The sequence below is a fragment of the Ambystoma mexicanum genome, chromosome 6p (assembly GCF_040938575.1).
Source record: "Ambystoma mexicanum isolate Mex_15411 chromosome 6p, UKY_AmexF1_1, whole genome shotgun sequence".
In the NCBI taxonomy this organism is placed as follows: domain Eukaryota; kingdom Metazoa; phylum Chordata; class Amphibia; order Caudata; family Ambystomatidae; genus Ambystoma; species Ambystoma mexicanum.
Genome location: NC_090935.1, coordinates 1,456,397,770 through 1,456,421,540, shown reverse-complemented (window position 1 = coordinate 1,456,421,540; position 23,771 = coordinate 1,456,397,770). Strand labels below are relative to the sequence as shown.

At 44.5% G+C, this 23,771-nt stretch overlaps 1 protein-coding gene and 1 pseudogene across 4 annotated transcripts in view; one reads left to right on the top strand and one right to left on the bottom strand.

The window, feature by feature from the left end:
- The window catches only part of LOC138510527 (zinc finger protein 454-like), a 628,028-nt gene extending 604,635 nt beyond the window's left edge, over positions 1-23,393 (top strand). For 2 of the 4 annotated variants that reach the window (XM_069626248.1, XM_069626247.1), the window contains 2 exons: positions 6,188-6,254; positions 17,732-17,890. In XM_069626248.1, coding sequence (XP_069482349.1) covers positions 6,188-6,254; positions 17,732-17,759 — 95 coding nt within the window. In that variant the 3' untranslated portion in view covers positions 17,760-17,890. Of the gene's footprint in view, positions 1-6,187; positions 6,255-17,731 lie in introns of all 4 variants that reach the window. The other 2 variants (XM_069626245.1, XM_069626246.1) reach the window with 1 other exon arrangement.
- LOC138511064 (eukaryotic translation elongation factor 1 epsilon-1 pseudogene) lies at positions 1,384-1,973 on the bottom strand (annotated as a pseudogene).
- Positions 23,394-23,771: the final 378 nt, after the last annotated feature.

Here is a 23,771-nt window from a genome sequence, read left to right as displayed (position 1 = left end):
TTTTCCTAAGGACAGGATACACACACGATTCTGACAATTTAAGAATTTATTAGGGTATTAATAGGATTTCTATGGGACTGGACAGAATACAAAGTAACAAAGCAATGGAGGCAGCTTTTTGGTTACTGGGGAAGGGCGATACTTACAAAACCACTTCAATTACATAGTTTGGACAGCTAACCAGGTCTCTGGACAGCGGGACAAGGGTCTGTTCACTGGGCAGCGGCGGCTCTCCTCTAGGGACACAGCGAGGCAACCAGGATCTGGTCTCAGTGGAGAGCGGGTGCATCAGCTGGGCAAAGCAGGTCTGGTCACTGGATAATCCCAAAAGGGGTCAGCATCCTTTCCCCCCTTTTCCCTGAATTATTGGGATTTTTGTAGGGTTTAATTCTGGATAGGAGGTTCAGCATGGATGTGGTTCAGCTACCGCTGGCCTGGCACTGGAGTCTGGAAACTTGCAGGATGAATGTGGAATGTTTGGATCTCTGAATGTTGATTTATGAATGTCCTGATTTTTGAATGTCCTGACTCTCCCTAAGCTTCCTCCTTTTATAAACCGGATGACATCGGAGGATTTTTACTATGAGGGCAGAACTAATCTGGCCCTAACTCTAAAAAGGGATAGGTCAGTCTATGGATGTCGCCGCCTCCCTGTAAGCACATTGGACCCAGGGAAGTGACATCAGCTTTAGGGTGTGTGTTTTATGATGTGCATTGTTATACCACAGTTACTTTTACCAAAATCAGTTATGACAAAAAATGCTCATTTTTACAATTAGCCTCCTGAAAATCAGACAGGCAGACCCCATATTTGACAAGGAATCTACCATTCCAAACCCCAAGTTTGTACGATGCTGTTTTTTGTTTTAAAAAAAAAAACAATGTAATTTACTTGGATACATAAATATTTGCAAAATAAACAAACCTATTAGAAACTCCCCTTTTCTCACAAATTTGGCAGCAGATCTTCAGAGCCTTCATTCAGAGAACAAACAATTCAAATTATTGCAATAAGGCCCCATAAATAACGAATTGAAGAAACTTCATACCATGATTTGCTTACGTGAACACATTTTGTTTTCTGTAGTAAAAACAGACAAAGGTTCAGAAGCATAAACGTCATAGCTGCCTGTCACAGAATAAAATATTACTGGGAATAAATAAAAACATTGGCCAGGTTTTTGCGTGTAATTGGTACATGGAAATAGCACAAACTTGAGGGGTTAGGAGGACAGAGTTCTCCCATTATGTAGCGCTAAATGACTGACCAACATTGTTAACTGCTCATATACTCAGTCTTGTAAGAAACCACTAAACAAGGTGGTTAGAATCCTAAAGGCTCCACGTTTCTAGTTCTGAACCACCATATGCATTTCGGTTTTCGGAATTCCATTATTTTCAGTACCCAGAGTGACGCGTCAAGGAGCTCCTAATGTGAGTTAGTGTAGAGTCTGTTCTTGATAAAGACAACTGCGGGGAGATGTTGACGAATGCCTGGATAATGCTGAATGTGACAAAACCAGCGCAAGACATTTTCATATTTCTCCTTCTCTTGAATTGAAGGTCAGCTATTATGGGGTGCATAATACATTAGAATATCTGCCAATGTGAAGTGGATTCCAACAAAGAAGACCTTATCTTCGAGATACTGGTTAAGATCCTTTAACATCAGTCGGATTTCTTCTTTACTGGATGGTCTGTCTAATCGTGTAACTCTGTATTTAAGCCATTGATGTACTACGGCTTTTTCTTCTGCTGAACTTCCAAGAAGTTGCTCTTTCTTGGCTTGTTTCACTAGATGGGCTGCTATGGTAGCAAGGCCAACTAAACTTGGACCATTGTTGGAATGAAGAACTGGAATCGTGTCACGGTCTCCTTGCGCGCTATACTTGTGCCCCGTCCTCAGTCCCAGCGATTTCTCCAGCGAAGTCAGCTCCAGAAGCTCCATGATATTGAATTAAAAAAGGAGCCCCAGCAAGCGAAACTTACACAGCTGCTGTTTTATCCTTCTGGCAATCTTTCGCCATTTCTATGAAAAAGAAATCTACAAATGGATACACAGGAGCTTATCAATGTTGGGCATATTTTCTTCCAGAAATGTCTTTTTACTGTCGTTCGCGTCACCCACATGCTAGGAATATACACATTGTCTTATTTTTATTTTTTCAGAAATATTTTATTAAGTTTCCAATAAACAACATTTTCATAAAAAGTACACAACGTCTCATACTAAGCATTAATAATCAAAATTACAGTACATTGTAAATATCATATTTTGTGCATTCTAGCATAATAACTATATCCAATGAATTAAAGGAACATGCAACAAATACACATATACAAGTACAAAAGACAACACAAACAGGAAGAGGAAAAAAGGGAAAAAGAGAAAGAAGAAAGAGAAAAAAGAAAAAAAAAGGGGGGGGACCCTCCCTCACCAGCATTTTCGTAAAAGGCACAGTCATATCTGTTATATTTACAATTCCATCACCACCTCAATCATAAAGAGCCAGAAAAGGACCCCATAACATCATGTAATCCTCTTCTTTAGCGTCTTATTTTAATGGCGCGAAAATCACATTAAAAACCATAAGAATTTCACATTACTGCGTTTTCATATCACTGAAATAAATGTTTTAATGCAAAAAGTCTTTTGATTCTCATGGGCCGGCTTTGTTCTCACAAGTGGGCAGTCTTCCCAATCCCCCAGCAAATGTCTTTCCTTGGTCAGCTTTGTCAAGAGGTTGCCAAGGATTCTCCTTTTGAAGTACTTAGTTTGAATGCAGAGGATTTTCACACTTCTGAGGGAAACGCATGGGTTGGAGTCCCCCTTTGTCCTTGGGAGCATTGCTGCAATGCAGTCTTAGGCACCCTGTAATGATCAATTATCACACTTGGCAGTCCACAGAACTGGATCCCTGTCCTGGCAATGGGAAATCATGGGGAGGTGCGAGATTTGGCCTTTGAGCCAAACCGGTCTAACAGGAATGCCTGAGTCAGCTAGGCTGTTGAAATTCTTTTTGTAAAGAAAAGAAAATACAGGTTTAAATATACCTATATTTTTGCAGCTTTTCTTCGCCCAATGTACAGTTGTGTTTCTGGGGATTTTACAGTATTCTATCCCATTTAGCTTCAATCATGTCCTTTCATTTCTCTGCAAGGCAAAGTAGCACGGGTTTATTTTATTTTGATCCATTTAACAAAAAATGCAGTTTTGCTCGCATTTTGCTGTCTGAAAGCTTCCAGAGCTCTAGTCAATTTCTGTACACAGGGATATGTTCAAGAAAAGGATTCTTTGAAACTGACATAAGCAGATGGAGCAAGAGCTTCTTGTGAAGAGTTTTGCCTGTGTTACCTTGTTGCAAAATTAAACGCTTGCCGTAGGCCTGAAATGAATTTCTCTGCTCTTTCACACATTTTACTGGACACCACAATGCCTTTCAGGGGGGCTGGCCATCATTTGATGGTGTTCGTTCTAAATTTTGATGGGCATGGCTGTGTTTTACTGGAACCAAACTGTGTAATGTTGAAAGATGAAAATAGCACCAGAGCAAAGTCATTTAAACACAGAACATTTTCTCTTTCAGTTGGAGGTTTTGAGCTGGCAGCATAGCAGCACTGAGCCAGGCTGCCTTTGAATTATTTTCTTTGGTGCACATGAAGAAAATAAATGCAGCCATTCTCGGGGTGTTTGATGTTGCAACTCGCCCCATATGTGCTCAGCAGAGCCAGCACAGCCATTATTCTTGTAACTGCTAAAAACGCAGTTTTGATGCAAGGGAATATGTGCTCAGCAGACCCAGCGCAGGCATTATTCTTGTAACTGCTGAAAATGCAGTTTGGTGATGCAGGGGAGTTCTGCTGGGCTGGTAAATGTACCCCACACTATCCATGATTCAGGTGTGGTACGCCCAAACGATCTGAGCCTTAATGTCAGTAAGACAGATCCTTCTCATTGGGACCCCTGCTCCCGCTTTCCCTCTCTCGCTCTGGCCGCCCTCCTTGGGCCTTATTCCATTGCCTTCCTGTGAGGCAAAAACCTTGGTGTCATCTTTGACTCCACTCTCTCCTTCTCTCCTCACATCAGGGACTTTGCCAAGAAAGCCCACTACCAGCTGCACCTCCTCAGAGATATTCTTCCTTTTCTCACTTTCCCTCAGAATATCACTGTCCACAGACCCCTCTCTAGGCTCGACTACTGCAACAGCCTCTTTCTCAATCTGTCTTCCTCTACTCTACACCCTCTGCAACTAATCCAGAGCAGGACTGCAAGACTTGTCCTTTGCCGCAAGCCAAGAGACCGTATCTCTCCAGCCCTGAAATCTCTCCACTGGCTCCTGGTGGCTGCAAGGATCAAGTTATAGACCCTCTGCATCGTCTACAAGGCTTTCTGAAGCCTACACTAAATCCAACTCTCTTCCTAAACACCTTCCTTCTCAAGCCCTTTGCTCAGCCAACTCCAACTCCGAGGGTCAGACGCTTCCACAGGTTCCATTAATCTGGAATGCCCTCCCTGACCCTCTCCTAATTGAGCCAGACCACCTGTAGTTCCGGAAGCAGCTCAAAATATTCCTTTTAGCCTCTTTCTCTCTCCCCTGCTGACCTACCTGTCTGCTGCACTGACTGATTGCCTGGCTTCCCTCAGAGTCTCACTGGGTACCAGGCTCCGCCACGACCTGTAGCCCCTGCAATGCCTCCCAGCCTACCACGCACTTAGGGTCTGTAACTGGAATCTTACAGTCCCCTGCCTCCTTGCACTTAGCCAGAGCCGCGCTGCCCTGGTTGAATAGTGTCTGTTGTTCGCTGTGTATGGGGTGGAAGACCCAGGGGATCACATGGTGCGCATTCTAATGGTGGCTGCCAGGTGTTGCGTGGTACACCTATGAAAATATAATAGTAACTGCAAGCTGTATGTGCAATAAAAAAAATGGGTATGAAATATCCCAAAGTTCTGGTGAATGTGTTTTTCATACATGGATTTTAAAGAAAGCTGTCATGTCTTTATGAAGCAATTTGTAAGGGTTGCCCATGTACTGCATACATTCACGTATTCATACATTTATTTATCCAGCTACATATTGGAGATTTATGCAGTTTCATATGTTGTTGCCCCCTCATCCTTCCATCCCCCAGTGCTTTATAGAAGTGGAGTGAGGGGTACGAAGGTTGTGCAAGTGTGTGCAGAGTATCTTGATAGTGAATGACTATCAGGGGTAAAAATGGAAAGCTGCATGCCACCAGCCAGGCATAAAAAGTAATTTGCCCACTGTATTGTTCATATAAACACAGCACACCATTTCTTACTTGCCAAAAATAAATTATCATTAGCCTTTAGATAGTGTTGAGTGTACATTTAGAAGCCTGTCTCTCATTATGCACTCAAGCATAATTGTCCACATTGGAGTCACATTCGGTATGCTGATTGGATGTGGAAACCCACATGAACCCAATATATCCAGTGGCAGCCTTTGGGATCTGGCACTAGATCCAAGACTGGATGTAAACATAGAAGAAGCCAAAAGTTGAGTTTGCATGGATTCCAATGGCGACTATGAGCTGAGGAGTAGTTGACCATTCTGATCACAGGCAGATGAGGTGAGTCTTCAATCTTCTTTGAAACTGTAGAAAGTCCCATTTCTATCTCATGTTTATTGCAGTGGTAGGATGGGCTTGCCTTGTCATTCAAGAGTGAGGATCCCTTGGCATGGGGTGCCCTTAGGCAAAATCTTGTGCACCTGCCAGGGTAGATGGGGAATGGATTGCAGGGGGAGGGTGTGACAAAGTCTAAGGTTTGGAATTGGTGAGAGTGTCAACTTGGGTGCTGAAGAAGACCTCTGGCTATGTGATATCGACCCCAGAGGTTGTATACAGCAGATCTCCCAGGGCCTACCCCCAGCTTCTGCACAAGAGCCAACAATGACCCCCTTGAAACGGAAGTAGTACAATGTTTTCCTGAGAACCCAGAGTGTGTGCGAGCGATGACCATAGCACTATTAACCAAAGGCAGTGAATAGGAGGAATGCTGTGTAAATTGTCACAAAGCAGAGTGGTATCGTCACAAGGCAGTCTCTGAGATTTAAGTTTAACAAAGGGTTTATTTGTGAAAATTCAAATAATGGGGCTAAGAATGATCAAATAAACATTAAAGGTTTAACAAAGTAATGTAATGTAATTGTCATTCTTATAGCATCTTTCACCATTGGTATGGTCCCAACGCGCTGTAAGATGAACGTACTTGGGGGACAGAAGTTCAGGTATGGGAAGTTTGTCAGAGACGCATGCAATGCGTGTTTGTGCACAGTAACATAAATGTTTCTGGATCAACAGTTCTTGAAGTTCCCTCCCTCACTGAACAATGTTGTTTCACAGTCAGTCACATTTCTGGGGTTTTTAAATATCACCCACACTTCTTTTGTCTCATGGATATGAACTAGTCATCTTCTTGTCCCGGAGATTAACCCTTTCTCTCAGTGTCATTGGCCGATGTGCATCCACATGCTAGCTAAGGCCTTTTAAGATGAGTCTTAGCCTGAAAGAAAGGGTGACCATCTCAGAACTAGAAGCATCAACCTGTTTAGTTTTTATTCCACTGTCTCTCAACCTCCCTGTCCCAAGGTCCTGACTCTGCTCGCGACCTTGTCTACCTCCTGTACCATGTGCATCGGTCTCCTATCTGTGGGACCTGACTTATGTCTCCCTTAATCTCCTTGCCAGGCCTTTTTTGTCTTCCTTCTCACCCTTGATGCGTTTCCCCATGCTCATACCTCTACCCTTCACTGGCTCACCCTTGAAAATCTTTAGCCTTGCCGTCCCCTTATTTCCCTAACCTGTCTTCTGGGTGTTCTCTTACACCCTCTCCTTTCTTATACCTCCAACCTTCGACTTAATGCTCTTTCCAACCTCCCTGCATTCTGCCATAAACATTCTGTCAGTCTTTTCTTGGCGATTCCTGTCAACCTCCTCCTTACTGCTCTCCCTGCCTTCTTTCTTGATGTTTCCTTCACCTTCCACCTTAATACTTGTCACGTGCCTGGCGAGTGAGAGCATAAAGACGCAAAATAATCTCTGGATAATTCTAAGAGTAAATTGTGATCAGAAGAAAGAGTCTCTTACACAGTTCCACTTTGAGCTGCACCTTGTAGGAATTCCAAAGTCCAGGAGATTACACTTGCTTTTGTCTTTTTGGCGTAGGTTTTGGTGTTGCTGAACCCTCTTCAGAGGACTATGGGGGTATAGGCTAGCTAGACCCACTAGACACTAAATGCAACCGTGGCTACACAGACCACACTTTTTCTACTAGTGCTAGTCACCTACATTAGCATTATGTGGCACAAGATTCCTATTAAACTGGACCCCTCAACCAATATGAGAAGTGTAACTATCTCTGTCCTCTACACTACCACACCCTAATTCTATATTACCCACCTATTTCCTACGACAATGGCCACCACAATCCCACAATAAGATACATACAGGCACCACTCCTGTCACTGGCACTACAGACCTCTCACTGTTACAATGGATCCAACGTTTTGCCTTCCGACCTACTCCTAATCAATCATGTGATCCAGTCACCAGAAATTTGAGACTTAGATCTAGATTCATCCAAGCTCACACCTCCACACGGACCACTAAAGCCCAAATCAAGCCTACTACTACCACCACTACTACTAGCAAAACTAGCAAAGCCCACAAGAATGCTACTACCAGGGACACTCCCTGCATTATGAAAATTACTGCTAGCAGCAGCAACCCTACCAATTCTAGCATGTCCATCAAAGGCGCCCTCACCAGGTCACTGACTGCCCATGCATTAGAAGTGGCCGACTTTATCACTGCCAATCAACTAGACTTCCTTGCATTTACAGGGACCTGGCTGCATGCTGCGGCAGTTCCCTCCATGTCATTAACCATCCTACACAAATACACCATCACAAGATACGACCGAGAATCTTCCAAAGGTGGTGGCGTCGCCATCCTCAGTAAAATAGACCTTGGAATCAGAGTCCTCCCCCCCCATCATCCGTTCTCCTCTGCAGAACTTCTCTCTGTGAAACTTCCCCTATCAGCCTCACGCACCCTTAAGATCCATCTTATCTACAGACCACCCGGGCCTATCTCCACATTAGAGGAAGATTTGCAACAACTCCTTGCCACAGAAACTAAACCTGGTTCACAAATCGTACTCCTTGGCGATCTTAATCTTGGCTTCCTCGACCCTAAAGACAGCCCAGCCATGTCTTTAGCCAATGCAATGACAGAATTAGGCTTTTCCCACTGTATCAACAAACCTACCCATAACAAAGGCAGAACTCTTGATTGTATAGCTGACCTCAATTGTGAAACCAATATCCTCGCTAATGCACAATGCGCGTGGACTGACCATCATACGATCACATTCAACCCTGCCCACTCACTACCTCAACCAGCGTCCTGGCGCCTTCTGCCTTAACAAGAAACAACAAAAACATCACGACTGAAAACCTATTACCCTTATTACAACCTCTCATGAAGTACTCTAACAATAATACAGACCCCTCCACCTTTGTGGAGCTCTACAACCTTAGACTCCTCCAGTCCATAGATATTATTGCCGCCTTAAAATTACGGAAAGCCAAGCCTCGAGCGCACCTCAATAACTGGTTCACCCCCAACTTTAAAACTCTAAGCGACAACAAAAGGAAGGCCGAATCGGCCTGGAAAAAACAACCTTTAACCCCCATCAGAGATGCCTTCCTAAAAGCTGCAAAGGAATATAAGCTAGCCATCCTCCAAACGGAAAGCGAAATCTATAATAATAGAATTTCCAATGCGAAATCTGTTTCTAAAGAACATTTTAAGATCCTCCGAGAGCTTGAATCGCCTATCCCCCCAACTGAGCCCTGTGCTAAAGATAAGGCCTGGTGCACTAAGATTCAAGCAGCCTTACTTGATAAAATCTCACAGCTACAAACCAAAATCGAAATGAAAAAACTTAACATTAGCACAGACGCTAGACCCCCTAAGATCCAACATCCAGCAGAGATTCCTTGTAACCGCTTCAAATTCCCCCCACTATCCATCACTGAAGTGGAAAACATAAAACCCTCCCACTGCCAAGGCAATATGTGCCCTTCAGCTGTCATCAAAGAGTCAGCAAAAGATCTTGTACTGGCCATCACAGCCTTCATCAACTCATCTTTTGAATCTAAAACAGTCCCCACCAACTTGAGAGGCCTGGGTACTTCCTCTCCTAAAAAAAAAAAAAACCCTAACGTCCCTAATAACCACAGGCCCATCACCACAGTACTGTTCCTATTGAAAATTCTCAACAGGGCAGCCTAGCTCCAAATACAGACCCACTTGGAATCAAACCACCTCTTGGGCCTGCAGCAATCAGGGGTCCGGCATAGACATGGCACAGAAACAGCGCTCAAAGATTTAAAAAAATGCAAATTGACCGGCAAATTGACAAAGGCAATATAACACTCCTTCTCCTAGATCTATCAGCCGCATTTGATCGTGTCAGTCATGAAGCCCTTTGCAACCACCTCTCCTCTTCAGCCCACTTCTCTGAAGAAGCTACCGAATGGATTCAATCCTTTTTAGAAAAGAGAACGATTAGTGTTTTCGCCTTTGTCCTCGGCTGACCCCGCGCCTGTGACATGTGGAGTGCCACAAGGCTCTTGCATGTCACCAACACTATATAACATTTACCAAGCCTCCATTCGACAATCTGGACTACCTGGGTGTCACCTACACTAATTATGCAGATGGCACTCAAGTCCTCATCCCGATTTCTAGCAATCATGATACCGACTCTAAATTACTAAATAAGATCTACCTCATTATTCAGGCGTGGATGGCCACACATGGCCTCTGCCTCAATGATGAGAAGACGGAACTTTTATTAACTGGCTCACAAGCCAAACTAAACAAACTTGACACCACCTTCAACTCCTTCTGTAAAGACGGTATTAACATCACGGTCTCTAAAGTCATTAAAACCCTATGCGTCTATCTTGGCTCTTCCGTAAATGCTGACGAAACAATTGAACGCCGCAGCTTCTGCCACACCTACACTTGTAAATTAACGTCTGTAGACCCTTTCTCTCCCTCACTAGCTTTTCCACCTTAGACAGCTGATCCTATCCAAATTGGATTATTGTAACACACTCTACCTCGGAACCAGCAAAAGAAATCTAAACGAACTTCAGGTCCTCCAAAATAACGCTATCAGAGCAGCCTTCAACATTCCCCGATCCCACTGCATCTCTGAAACGAGACGCAACGCTGGCTGGCTGTCGATCAATAACAGAATCTCTTTGAAAACACTGACCCTTACACATAAATGCCTAACGAACTCAGCTCCCAATTACCTGGTCTGCGGATTCACCAAAAACCAGTTTTCCAGACCAACTAGATCAGCCCAACCACACTGCCTCAAAATTTGCGGTATAACTGCCAGAAATCTGGAGGTACTAGCTTGGCTGTATTAGCATCCAAACTTTGAAACTCTATACCTACAGCCATAAGAATTGTACCTGCTCTCTCCCAATTCAGGACAAGTGCTAAAAGATGACTCGCCACCCTTGAAACCAACTAACCTATAATGGTTCTCCTTGTCGTTTCCCGCCTGCTTGTACATAATGTCCTATATTATCTCCTGCTCATGAAAAATGCTAATGTTGTAAATATAATTTTGATGTTTTTTATATAAGTAACATGCAACTGTAACTATATCTTGTACAAATGTAACTGGAATAATGTTCCCAGATACCTGAGGGTTTGGCGCGCTATACAAATAAACAATTCAATTCTTGGACAGGGAGCAGTCGGATGGTCTCCTGGTAGAGTCTGAGGTAATGCAGCAGCTTCTCCCACAGAGTCCCCCTATTCAAGGTCTGGGGCCTGGCTCACTATCTTATGGCAACCTCCCTGTTCTGGGGATCCTAATCCAAGGCAGTCCCACATTGACTGTCCCTGCTGTTAGCTTCCTGGCCACAGTGAGGTTGTACCATCTCGTAGCTCCTCCCACCTGTGAAATATGCCCAGGATTGACCTGGTCTGCTTGAACCTCCATGTTCTTCTATGGTAGTGGGGGTACCTATTCTTCTCCCACTTCTTTAGGTGTTTCCAATTCATCTACACTTTTGGTTTTCCAGATGGTATTGGGGTTATTTTTCTCCACTTTCCTCTATTCTAAATTATCCTTCTCCTCCAACTTCTGCATTATTTTCTCCTCCAGATGTTACCAACTCTTCACTCAAACTGCAGTTCTCTCTTTTTTTTTTACGTGGTACCATGTCTCCATCCAACTCCCTCACACCTTTATCCAACCTCGAGGCCTCTCCTCCAGCTCTCTTCCCAATACACCTGTAACTCACCATTCGAGGGGATTGGGTCCTCCGATGTATTCCATATCTATGACAGTAATCACCACAGTTGTGCTGCTTCGGAAAATCTTTCGGCGTCTGTGTCCTGCGTCGATGACGTCGATACGCCGCCTTCGAGAACCTCCTCGGACAGCCGACGTCACTGGATGTTATAAGTAGGACGCACGACACCCGTAGCCTCAGTTCTGTTTTTTCCGCGAACATGTTCGCTTCGGGAATCTCGGCGCGCCTCGACTCTTTGGAGTTTCTGTTGCTTTCTCAGTTCTTTGAACCTGTTTGTGAAATATTTCTTCGTGAAGATGTCTACCTCGTCTTCCACACCGCTTCCGGGCTTTAAGAAGTGCGTGGACTGTGGGTCCAAGATGTCGGTCACGGACTCGCACAACACCTGCCTCTGGTGCCTCAGGGAGGCCCATGACATGGATGACTGGGTCGACTGCCAGTCACTCGCGTCGAAAGAAGTTTTCGGTAGGTAAGGTGTCCAAGCCCTGGAAGTCGAGGTCTGAGGGACTTTCGACGGACGACTCGAGGGGCGACTCTCCCTGTCGTCGGAAGTCCAGTGGGTCTCGGTCCCAGTGTTGGTCTCGCCACTCCTCTGCCTCTTCGAGGCACTCACGGAAGCAGCGTCATTGGGAAGGACAAGTTCAAGATGGTTACTCTTTCTGAAGTCCTCCAGGCCCTTCAACTTCAGGACTGGTTGGTGTCTCTCGACCTCAAGGATGCTTATTTTCAGGTGCCGATCCATCCGAAGCACAAGAAGTACCTGAGGTTTGCGGTTGGCGACTCGCACTTTCCGTTTCGGGTCCTGCCATTCGGATTGACCTCCGCCCGAGGGTCTTCACCAAGCTCATGGTAGTGGTGGCAGCGCACCTCAGGAAAGGGGGGATTCACCCCTACCTGGACGATTGGTTGATCATGGCGCGCTCTCCCGAGCAAGTCCTGCATCATCTGTCAGTCACCTGCCACTCCCTCCACAAGCTGGGCTTCTCCCTCATCTTAAAGAAGTCCCATTTGACACCTATTCAGAGGCTCCAGTACATCGGAGCGGTGCTCAACACGTCCCTGGGGCAGTGTTTTCCTCCCCAGGTGAGGGCTCATCACATTCTGCAGATGGTGCACAAGTTTCAACTTGCCCAGACTCTCCCAGTGTTCGAGTTCTTGAGACTGCTCGGCCTCATGGCATCCTGCATTCTTCTGGTGCCAGAGGCCAGGTTGCGGATGAGATCTTTGCAATGGGCACTCAAGCTCTAGTGGTCTCAGTCCTGCGGCAGGATGTCGGACCCTGTTCAGGTGCCATCTTCGGTCGCCCGGGACCTTCTGTGATGAGCCGACGAAGGCAATTTGATGAGGGGGGCTCCATTTGGGCTGCACTGGCCGGGGGTGATGCTTGTGACGGACGCATCCCTCACGGGATGGGGAGCTCATGCCAACAAGTTGAGTCAGCAGTTGTTGGTCTCCGTCGGAGTCCAGACACCATATCAATCTGTTGGAGCTAAGGGCTGTCAGGCTAACACTGAAGGCTTTTCTGCCGACTGTGCGAGGAAAGAATGTCCTGATCCTGACGGACAACACGGTGGCCATGCACTACCGAAACAAAAAGGGGGGGGCAGGGTCACTTCCTCTGTGCAGGGAGGCGATGCAGCTCTGGTTCTGGGCAATCCAGCAGGATTCGATCTCGGCAGTTCATCTGGCAGGAGACGAAAACAAGACAGCGGACGCGATCTCTCACGAGTGGGAGTTGGCTCAGGAGATTCTCCTGGAGATATTCGCCCTTTGGGGGACCCCTCAAGTGGATCTTTTCGCCTCCAGTGTCAACCGGAAGTGCGAGAGGTTCTGCTCGCGGGAATTTCCTCCAAACGGAGCCTTAGGAGATGCGTTCGTGGTGGAGTGGTCTTTCCCACTGCTGTATGCGTTTCCTCCAGTCCCCGTCATCCCGCAAGTACTGCGGAGGTTACAGAGGTTCGGTTCCCGGATGATCCTCATTGCTCCGGCGTGGGCCCGGAGGATGTGGTACCCGGACCTTCTCGACTTGTCCATCTGTCCTCCATGTCGTCTTCCCTACCGAGATGATGGGGTCAGGTTCTCCATCCCAAGGTCAGGTCCCTCAACCTTCACGCTTGGTTTCTGAAAGGTTGAGGTATAAGGATTGGGACCTCCCTGAAGACGTGATGGAGATGTTGCTTTCGGCCAGAAGGCCTGCAACCAAGTCCCTGTACCATTGCCGTTGGAGAAAGTTCTGTGACTGGTGCAGGGTTAAGAATGTGGATCCTTTTGCATGTGAAATTCCCATGGTTCTGTCTTTTTTGTTTTTATTGGCCCACGGGGGCCTTCAAGTGGGTACCATTAAAGGTTACCTGGCGGCGCTGTCCATATTTAAGTGCTCGTCTGAAGAGTGTTCAAATTTTAAAATTCCTTTTAATTTCTCAGTTTCTGAAAGAGCTCACTAATGTGTTCCCTCCGTCACCTCTCCAGGTGCCCAGTTGGGGTTTCAACCTTGTTCTCAAGTTTCTGATGGGTGCTCCGTTTGAGCCTTTGCATTTATGCCCTTTGAGACTGTTAACTCTGAAAACTGTATTTTTAGTTGCGGTCACTTCCGCTCGCTGAGTGAGTGAGTTACAGACACTTTCAGTTAAGCCACCCTTCACTGTGTTTCATAAGGACAGGGTTGTCCTTAGAGTTCGTCCTTCTTTTCTTCCGAAGGTGGTGTCGGAATTTCATTTAGGCCAGAAGGTTGTTCTTCCGGCATTTTATCCTCCTCCACATCCTGGTAAGGAAGAGGAGAGGCTCCATAGGCTTGATCCTAGGAGAGCGCTAAGCTTTTATATTTCACGCATGTCTCGGGTCAAAGTGGACGATCAGCTCTTTATGGGTTACGCTGGAAAGCGTTTGGGACAGGCTGTGACGAAACAGACTTTGTCTCGCTGGATTATTTTTGCTATCTCTGAGTGTTACCGCTTGGCGGGTAAGGACCCTCCTGTCGGCTTATGGGCCCATTCTACCAGGGGTATGGCTGCCTCTACTGCCCTGCAGAGGGGTGTTCCTATTTGCAACATCTGTGATGCAGCCACCTGGGCTTCGGTACATACTTTTGTACATCACTATTCCCTCAATTGCATCCGGGGGCAGGATCTGGCCTTTGGCAAGGCGGTCCTTTATTCCGCAATTTGATTGGGCATGCTAAATGTCTGTTTTCTAAATTCTTTTCCACCTCCTTGCATTGGTACTGCTTTGGGAGTCTGTCATAGATATGGAATACGTGGGAGGACCCAATCCCCTCGAAGAACGAGTTACTCTCTTACCTGGTAACGTTCTTCCGATGGGATAGTCCGACGAGTTATTCCATATCGCTCCCTCCCTACCTTCCCCGGTACAGAATTTCTTATGCGATTGCAGCTTACGTTTCCACAAGGCTTTGTGTGTCAGACTGGCAGAAGACTGGTGGCACACGTTCTGGGAAAAAACTACAACTGAGGCTAAGGGCGTCGTGTGTCCTACTTATAACATCCAGTGACGTCGGCCGTCGGAGGAGGTCCTCGAGGGCGGCGTATCGACGTCATCGACGCAGGAAGCAGACACCGAAAGATTTTCCAAAGCAGCACAGCTTTGGTTATTACTGTCATAGATATGGAATACGTCGTTGGACCATCCCATCGAAAGAACATTACCAGGTAAGAGAGTTCATCTCCTCCAGACCCTTTTCCCCCAGCTCCTTCTTAGATGGCCCATGATTCCAGACTGACTAGCTGCTTTTCATAGAATAGCCTCCCCTACCCTTCGGGGATGCTTAGGAGTATTGCTTGAACTAGTGTTGTGTGAGCTAATCTCTTTGGTGGTTAGATAATGAGCCTAGAGTCAAGTTGCCTGAAAGGGGGTTGCCCTAATCTTAGTTCAAGACCAGACCCCATTTTGGATTTGAGAAATGGTCTGGGTATGTGTGAGGATTGCCTTATTCCTACAGGACGTTCTTTTTCTTTTGCCTGCTGCACCATAGGCCCTTCAGTTTGCATAGCATGTGAATTACAAGTTAGAAACCCCCCTTGTACGGCTGTGAAGGTGTCTGGTACATTTGTAACCTCTTTGTTATGTGAGTATTGCAACTTTGTAATTCCCATGACGTTCACTAGCGTGGGAGAATTACCTTTTGTTTATTTTCCTTTTCTCACATTCAAAGCAAATCAGTTTTACTTTGGGCATTATTTTTGTTTCCGCTCAGCACGAGAATGACTCTAAAAGGGGAAATGTTTCCCTTTGCTTTTGTGCCAAAGAAAACGGGTATCCCCAAACTTTGGTGGCTTTGAAATCTTACAAGTTTATTTCCTAAAGGAAAATGCTCTATTTCCAATGCCAAGTGTTTGATCTGCCTAAGGAGCTGGAACAACTCGCTTAGGGGGTTAACCTGATGGAAAGGGGCATATGCAACTGTTCTTGACCCCCTTCCTCTCCTTGTTGGTTGTCTGTAGAGTGGATTGGGTGTGGGCATAGGTGTTCATGCGGCTCCTCCCTATAGTGCAGGGAACCAGATGACTAGGCCAGGGATCTCTATATCAGTATACCTACTCTTGGTCCAGCATCCACTAGCTTGGGGCAGTCCCTGGTCTCTTTGATCTCTCTGCTTCAGGTCCCCTCCCTGTTTAGGTGCATGTTTCTCCTGAAGTAGCATACATGTATTTGTTTTTCCTGCAAACCAGTGTAGAAAGGAAAAGGTGTAGGGTTGAACCCCTGCATAATCCTGATATTGGTATATTTAGATCTAGAGAGCCTGTGAGGGGAGCTTGCTGGGGTTATGATAGTGATCTTCCGACTGATTAGATCATCTTTAGGGTAGTCTATGGCCCATCAAGTTTCCAAACATTCTGACTTGACTGATAGTTTTCTCTCTTGAGTGTTACTTCGTGCTGATGAATAGAATGAGCTGTTCTAACCTGCCCATGTTTTGCGAGAGGACTACTCTCAACCCAACTTTGTAGGCATCTCTTTGTTGTAAGGATGTTTAATGGCAGTCTGGCATTATCAGTCGGGCAGTTGCCATAGTGAGCACTTTCATTCTCTAAAGGCCCTCTAAGTACTATCAGTCCAGTGGAACCCTTTTATACTTTGATCCTTTTGCAGTAATAGCTGACCAATCCCAGGAATACTTGTAACTATTTTTTGATTTTAGGAATGTGGATATTCTGGATACTGCAGACTTTATGAGCTTGCGGTTACACCGTCCCTCTTCCATTTTTGTTCAGAGGCTCTGTGAGGCTTTCGGTGAATGGTTATGTGATTGTGATGCTTCAGGCTGTATATGATCAGAGTCATAGGCCCTCATTAGGAGTTTGCCGGTGGGATACCGGCAAACTCCACTTACTGTCTCTGCTGCCTGATAACCCGGCATTACAAGGATATTACTGGTGGCGGAGAGCTGGTAAGTTCCCATTCCCATGGAGTCCCATGCACTTCATGGGATGGGATTTACTGAATCGCTGGCATTTATCTGCCGATGGGGGCCTGATCTACCGGCTGTCTGGCTTGCCGGGAGATCCATGGCCTCCATCAGCAGACTTGGGCTTTGCTGGTCCGGAAAAAATGCTGGTGCTGGAATTACCGCATTTTTTCTGGACGGGCAAAGATGTAGTGTGACCCATAAAGTCCTGATGCACTCACGATACATTTTCACTTAATTTGCACTAAGGGCATTTTCTCCAAATAAGAGAACAAAAAAGCTTGTAAAGAAAGAGAAATTATTGGAAACTAGACTATTTAGTTTTTCTAGCAGTCTTAGAACATAGACTTCATCTATATAAACATCCACACCAGTAATATGAATTCAATTTTCCACTCTGCTAATTATGGCATTCCATATCTCTCTTGTTCAGTTCTTTGTTTATCAACCCTGGTCTTCTGCTAGGTCTCAGCTAAACTTTTGAAGAATGCACGCTCGATCCTGGAAAGCCGCAGAACTGCCAGCTTTGCACTCCTGGGTAAAAATACTGTTACACATTCAAAATGTTTAAAGTGCTCCAAAATCTTAAAATCTTAGAAACACATATCTGTATTGTGCCACAGCAGACTGCCTTAAAACCACCAAGACATCATTAGTGAAAGGGAACTGTTCTCAAGTGGTTATATGAGAAGACATCTTTACAAGCAGTAAAAAGGATTTCCTCTGATCAAGAGATCGAATACATGCTTATTCTCAGTCATAAAGGTGAATGAGTCAAACTCACTATCTAGTTCCATGTCATATTATACTTCCTATGTAAGCAGTGTATTTCAAGTTCATAACCTATATTGTTTAACATTTTCTATGAATATTTATTTCAAAAGTAATAATTGTAAATGGTAATTTGTATGTGTTTTGTTCTTTGTCAAAGGTGTAAAAGTATCAGTAGACAACACTGAGCATCTACAAGCAAGCTTCGAGGGTCTCTACTTGTGCAACCAATGTGGCAAAACCTTCTGTCACAAAGTAGACATTATCAACCACCACAAAGTCCACATTAAGGAGAAAGCACAATTTGAACATGGTCGCATCTTCAGTGAGAGGGAAAACCCTGTTAAGCATAATGGTTTTCATGCAGGGCTCAGTCCACGACCAAAAGGTTGCTCTGTGTTAAAACTGTGCAAGTGTAGTCAGTGTGGGAAAATATTTAATCCAGCAACAAACACAAATGCAAGATGGCCTGCAAATGGAAAACAGAACACATGCAGTGAATGTCAGAAGAGTTTCTTCCAGTCAAAGAATCTGAACCAACATCAAGGACCGCTTATGAGTGATCGACCCTATAAATGCCCTGAATGTGGAAAAATGTTCAAAAACTCTCAAACGTTGATTACACATCGACGAATACATACTGGGGAGAAACCATACAAATGTGGTAGATGTGGGAAGAATTTCAGACAGTTATCACACCTGGTCACTCATCAGCGAATACACACGGGTGAAAAGCCATTTGTTTGTAATGTATGTGAAAGACCGTTCCATGACTCCTCAAACCTAAAGAAACACAAACAGATACACACCAGAGGACTGCAAACCTGAACTGAGCTGGAAAAGACAAGTATTAACCAAAGTCAGAGCATACCATGGTAATGTTGTGCTTTGCAAGTAACAGTGCCACCAGTTCTTTCAGCTTCCATTTGCCCAGGTCACAGTTTGCAACTCATTAGAGTTCAAGTTGGCTGTACCTTCTGACATTCTTTTCTGGCTGCTGAGGCAAGACTGTCTGCAGGATTTACAATGGGAAAACAGCACAGTACAGTTTTTGTATTGTTATCAATCCGTGCTTCCTTATTGTTTCATTATTACAATTGACATCCATGAATGACATCTTGCACAAATACACACTACAGTTTAATGTGAGCAATGATTCCACATTTCCTTTGATCATTAGACTAGATTAATACATTGACATGCTTTAGGTGGTTGAACAGACAATACATGGTTAAAATAAAATAAAAAAAAAAACATTTCCTGGCCCCACTCCATGTATAGGGCATCTAATATTTCCTTATTTGTAAGGTTGAAAAATGTTGTGAATTCAGGGGCCCACCTCCTGATCATTTCCATCTATTTCATGTTTTCTCAGTGGGCAAGGAATACTACAAATTAAATTAGACAAATGGGTAGCTATATTGTTGTTCAATTTAATCACATTATCGAATATTCAGACCATCCAGCGTATAGTGTTTTTGCAGTCGCAACAGAAAGAACACATTCTCAAATGTTATGCAAGATTTCAGAAATGCCCCCAAAAAAGGGACTCGTACACTTTTTATGTGCCACTCATTGTAAGTAGACTGAATGACAAATCAATATCAATTTCTGAAATCTGAGGCCCACAGAACCAGTGGTCCCCTGACCCACAAATCATTTACATAAAGGACCCCACTGTAAGATCATATTTTCTGTTGTGAGTCACACCGGCACTAAAAGTGGAATGCTATAAATATAATAGTGTCACAGATGGCTTTAATAGGTTGCAGAGACTCCTCGAAAATTCAAGGTTTTTGTATTATTAATTTGATTTCCAACAATAGCTTAATGTGAGAATGTGCAGATTGTTTAATAAAAATATAGACAGATTATTCAATGCAATAATGGGCAGATTGCTAAAAATAGCAACAGGTAGATTATTCAATGTAACACACTAGGCTTGAAAAGGGGGGGTGGCCCACTAAGTACCTCCCTTTCTCATCTAAAAAACACCATTCCCTCCTTAACCTAGGCGTCCCTACTCCGCAGGTCAGTATATACTGATTGTTTTTCCCTACTGCCTAAGGTCTTACTTCTCTTACAGAAAGGGTCTAAAGGCAAATGGAACTTGACCCTACAATATCAATTTAGTTCTAATGGGGTTGTAGGGTTGTGCCTTACGGATGCTCAAGCCCTACTCTGTCTTCTTACTCTCATACCCGGATGTTCCTTTTTTGATTGATATTTTATTTCTATCGCCCTTTGTCTCTCTATCGCTCTCCATTTTCTCCTCTTATCTCCTACTCCACCCACAGTCTCACCTCACACTGCCTATTTCGTCCGTCTCTATTTCTATGAAATTCCTTTTTCTCTCCCAGTACTGCTTACCTCCACCCTCCAATCTTACCACTACTCTTCCTTCCCCTGATACTCACCCGTCTCTGTTGCTGTACTACTACCCTCTTTACACCACTACTGCTCTCCTCTCACCTCACTACACCCAGCTTCTCCCTGCTCTATACGCCCCTCTTCTCACCCCTACGCAGGGATAGCGTGCCCTACTCACCCTTCCAGGGATAGTGCCCTGCTCACTCACCCAATATACTCACTATTCTCATTCCCTTTGCTTCTGCACCATTTTCCTCACACCCCAACCTTTCTCTGATATGCTACTCTCTCCCAACGCCAACTCCCTCCCACTCTAATACCGTGACACCTTCGCCTATCTCTCACTCTTCCTTTACTACTACCCCACCTTCATAAACACTCTCTATTTCCCCTCTGACAAACGGGTACCACTCTCCCTCACAATTACCTCACCTTGCACACTTAATGACTAAAGCACCTCAAGCTCCCTTGCACCGTCCTTCCTCCACCTGGTCTCTTGGTCGGCCTCTACCTCACCTGAACAACCCACACTCTGCCTTTCCTTTTGTTTCTTTTTATGCAGTGGTCCTGCTCATTCTGGATCTCCTTATCCCCTTTTCCATTGACTGGAGGGCTTACCTGACTATGAACCAATCTGTGCCTTTCTTTACGCGAGGAGCTGGACTACAAAGGTAAGGGACTTGGAAAAACTCCTAAGCCCCTCCCCCTTTTCCATAACAGTTTTGGAAACATATTCTGAGGCTGCGCAGTCTCCTTGTGGCTTTCCTCAGGTTATGGTGAGTTTGCTGACCTCCCGCCCCCATTTGTCTAAGGCCATCTGCAGTTGTCAGGTTGGTGTTGGATTTCTCAATGGTGTTTGGTGGGGAAATTTCACGTCTATTTCCTCGCTGCTCTTGATTCCGTTCTCTTGGCTCCAGTCCGGGTTTTCTCAGTTGCTCCCAAATGCACTGTGCAAGTTGGATTTCTGAAATGCCATTGCCATATATTTGATACAGCTATTAAGAACAGGAAAAGGCCCCTCTGGAGAGAACTTTGTAAGACAGACATGTTATATCAAACACTGGTAGACCATGTCCTCCTGGTGAAAAAGCTGAAGACAATTATCATAACTGGATAACGGAGCATAGGTTCTGGATTGTGCCAAGTGGCGCAATCTGTTTCACTGCTCGATCATTAATAACCATAAACAGTTCTGGAGAATTCTAAATGGCAACTGTCTACAAGGTAGAGAGGTGTTTGGGGTTCCTAAAAAGGACTGGATAATATACATTCAACAGATACTGGGTGTTTTTTAAAATCCCCAGAACATCTCCAATAAATTGTCATCCTCTGTCTGGACGTCCAGTCGACATTTCCAAATTGATTTTGGTTAGCAATTCATTGAGAGCACCTGGTCCGGATGGTTTATGTAACCAGTTTATTGAAAACCGACACCAGTATCTGGGCTGAGGCACTCTATTGGCTATTCCAATGGATTAGTGTGACACAGTCCTTCCCTTCCTCTTGGAAGGATAATATCACCTGTGTGTAAAAAAAAAATAATTAAAAAAAAGATGTCGCACTGATCCATGGAATTATTGTCGGTTAGCCATTTTAGATGTCCCTGCAAAAATATTCACCTGGGTGCTACTTGATGAGATTAAGTGGGATGATGTTATGGTCCTCAATCTAGCACTTTATCAAAACAGGCTTCAGTAAAGGCTATAATACCATCAATGGCCTCGCTCTTGTCACTACTAGACATCAGGCCTGGATGATCCTTAATCTACCTGTATATGCTGCTTTCATAGACTTCAGCGCAGCATTTGACACTGTAGATATACCTAGGCTGTGGGTAAAGTTGAGAAATTGGCATATACCGCCTGGACTGTTGAAAATGATTATTCAACTGCATGAGAACACCTGAATTAAAGTACGTCTGTACCAACTGGGTACGATGATGGGCTGGATTGATACGCACAAGGGCCTTAAGCAAGGGTGCATCCTTGCACCTTATCTGTCAGATCTGGGAGGGGTCATTGGGAATACTAACTCCATTCGGCCTAAATTGGGCAACACGCCCCTACAGTGGCTGGCCTTTGTCGATGATCTAGCCTTAGATCTTGCTCCCAGAGCTCTACAGGCTACTCTGGATCAGCTCAGCAATTACTTCACTCTCAATTCGCTTAAAATGAACATCGCTAAAACGAAAAATAATGGTCTTCTCCCCAAATATAAAAAAATGAGTCACAATGGACGCTAAACATGGAAGTGATTGAAATTGTACCCACGTATAAATATTTGGGGATTTCTCTTGATGCCAAATTAAATGGCAGCACTCACCTGGAACAGGTACACATTAAGACCGCCCAGGTAGCGGGAGCAATTGGTTCTTTTGCATTTAATGGAGGTGGCTATTCTGTTGGTGTATTTGTTAAGTTGTATCTGGTTAAGATCTTTCCGATTATGCTCTACGGGGGGTGAGGGGGGAGACTTTTGCACTCGGGAGATCCTCAGCTTTAGTTCAACCAGAGCATACTATTCTTAGGAGATTCCGGAGATTGCCTCATTATTCTCCGGTTCAGGCTATTTAACTGGAGTCTGACATAAAGCCCATCAAGGTGAAGCAGAGTTAGAGTTGCCTTATTACATACTGGAAACTGGCTAATGCTCCAGTTGGCTCCATGACTAGGCTACTTTATGTCAATCTAAATACTAGAGAAAGCTACATGAATCTGATCCAGTTCATTGCAGACTCTTGGGTTGTTGCCCGATAGCCTTTCTAAATAACGGGAGGGACAAAGGGTTACCTCTTTTCCCAGAGCAGGGAACAATTGATTGTGGATCTTGCTTCTAAATCATCCGCTGCCTTGTTCCTTTCATACTTGCATACTTTAATGCACCTGAGGATGCACTGAGTTATATAAGTAACTACTTGGGAAACATATGTGTCTGGGACTATTTGAAAGTTAAATTTAACTCTGTGCGAACACTTGAAGTCATGGTATAAGATCCCCAGAAATGAGAGATTGTGTTGCCTCTGTGGAGATGAAAGCTTAGACATGGCAAAACATCTCTTGACGGAATGTTCCTTCCTACGTAGGGTAAGAAAACAAGCAATGAGGTCAGCTGATATGGTAGGGAAACGCACTGCAGATGGCCTCTGGTCAATTTTTATGAGCGTTAATAGTGATGCCTACTTTTTTGTTGTTGATAAAGTGGAAGTAGATATTAATTTTGAATAACATTGGATGATATTTTTTCTTTGTGTTTAAATGTGGATGGGGTGGGACAGTGAAATTGTCTCAATTTGTTTTGTGAAATGGTCCTATTAGGTTTTTCCATCTTGTTTGATGCTTTCTACTTCTTTAACCAGTAGGAGTGTTTATTTATTACTTTCTTTATGCACTGTATTAAAAGTTGACTGTGTTAACTGTTATACTCAATGAAAAATAAACTAAGCGAGAACACTGGCCAGAAAATGTCCTGGGAGGTATTTTGCGATGAAATGAGGGTTGGGGGCAACGATATCTATATGCCTGGCACAAGGGGATCTTGGAGGCTACATTAATCTCACCTTTACACCCTGACAGAGTCCTGAACTTGTCACAGTAGCTACATATTACATGTTTAGTTGTAAAATGTATGCATTATATACGCAAACTGCAAACTGCGATTACAAAATCTCCACTCGGACGACGGCAAACTAAATCTGAACCGTCACAACGTGATGAAACTTTTCAATTGCATCCCTTCACTTCGCACTATCACGTCTGATGATATTAAAATAGTTGAGTATGCGACTGAGAACTGCTGTGACCAGGTTCTTCTTCACATTGTTTCTGCCTCAG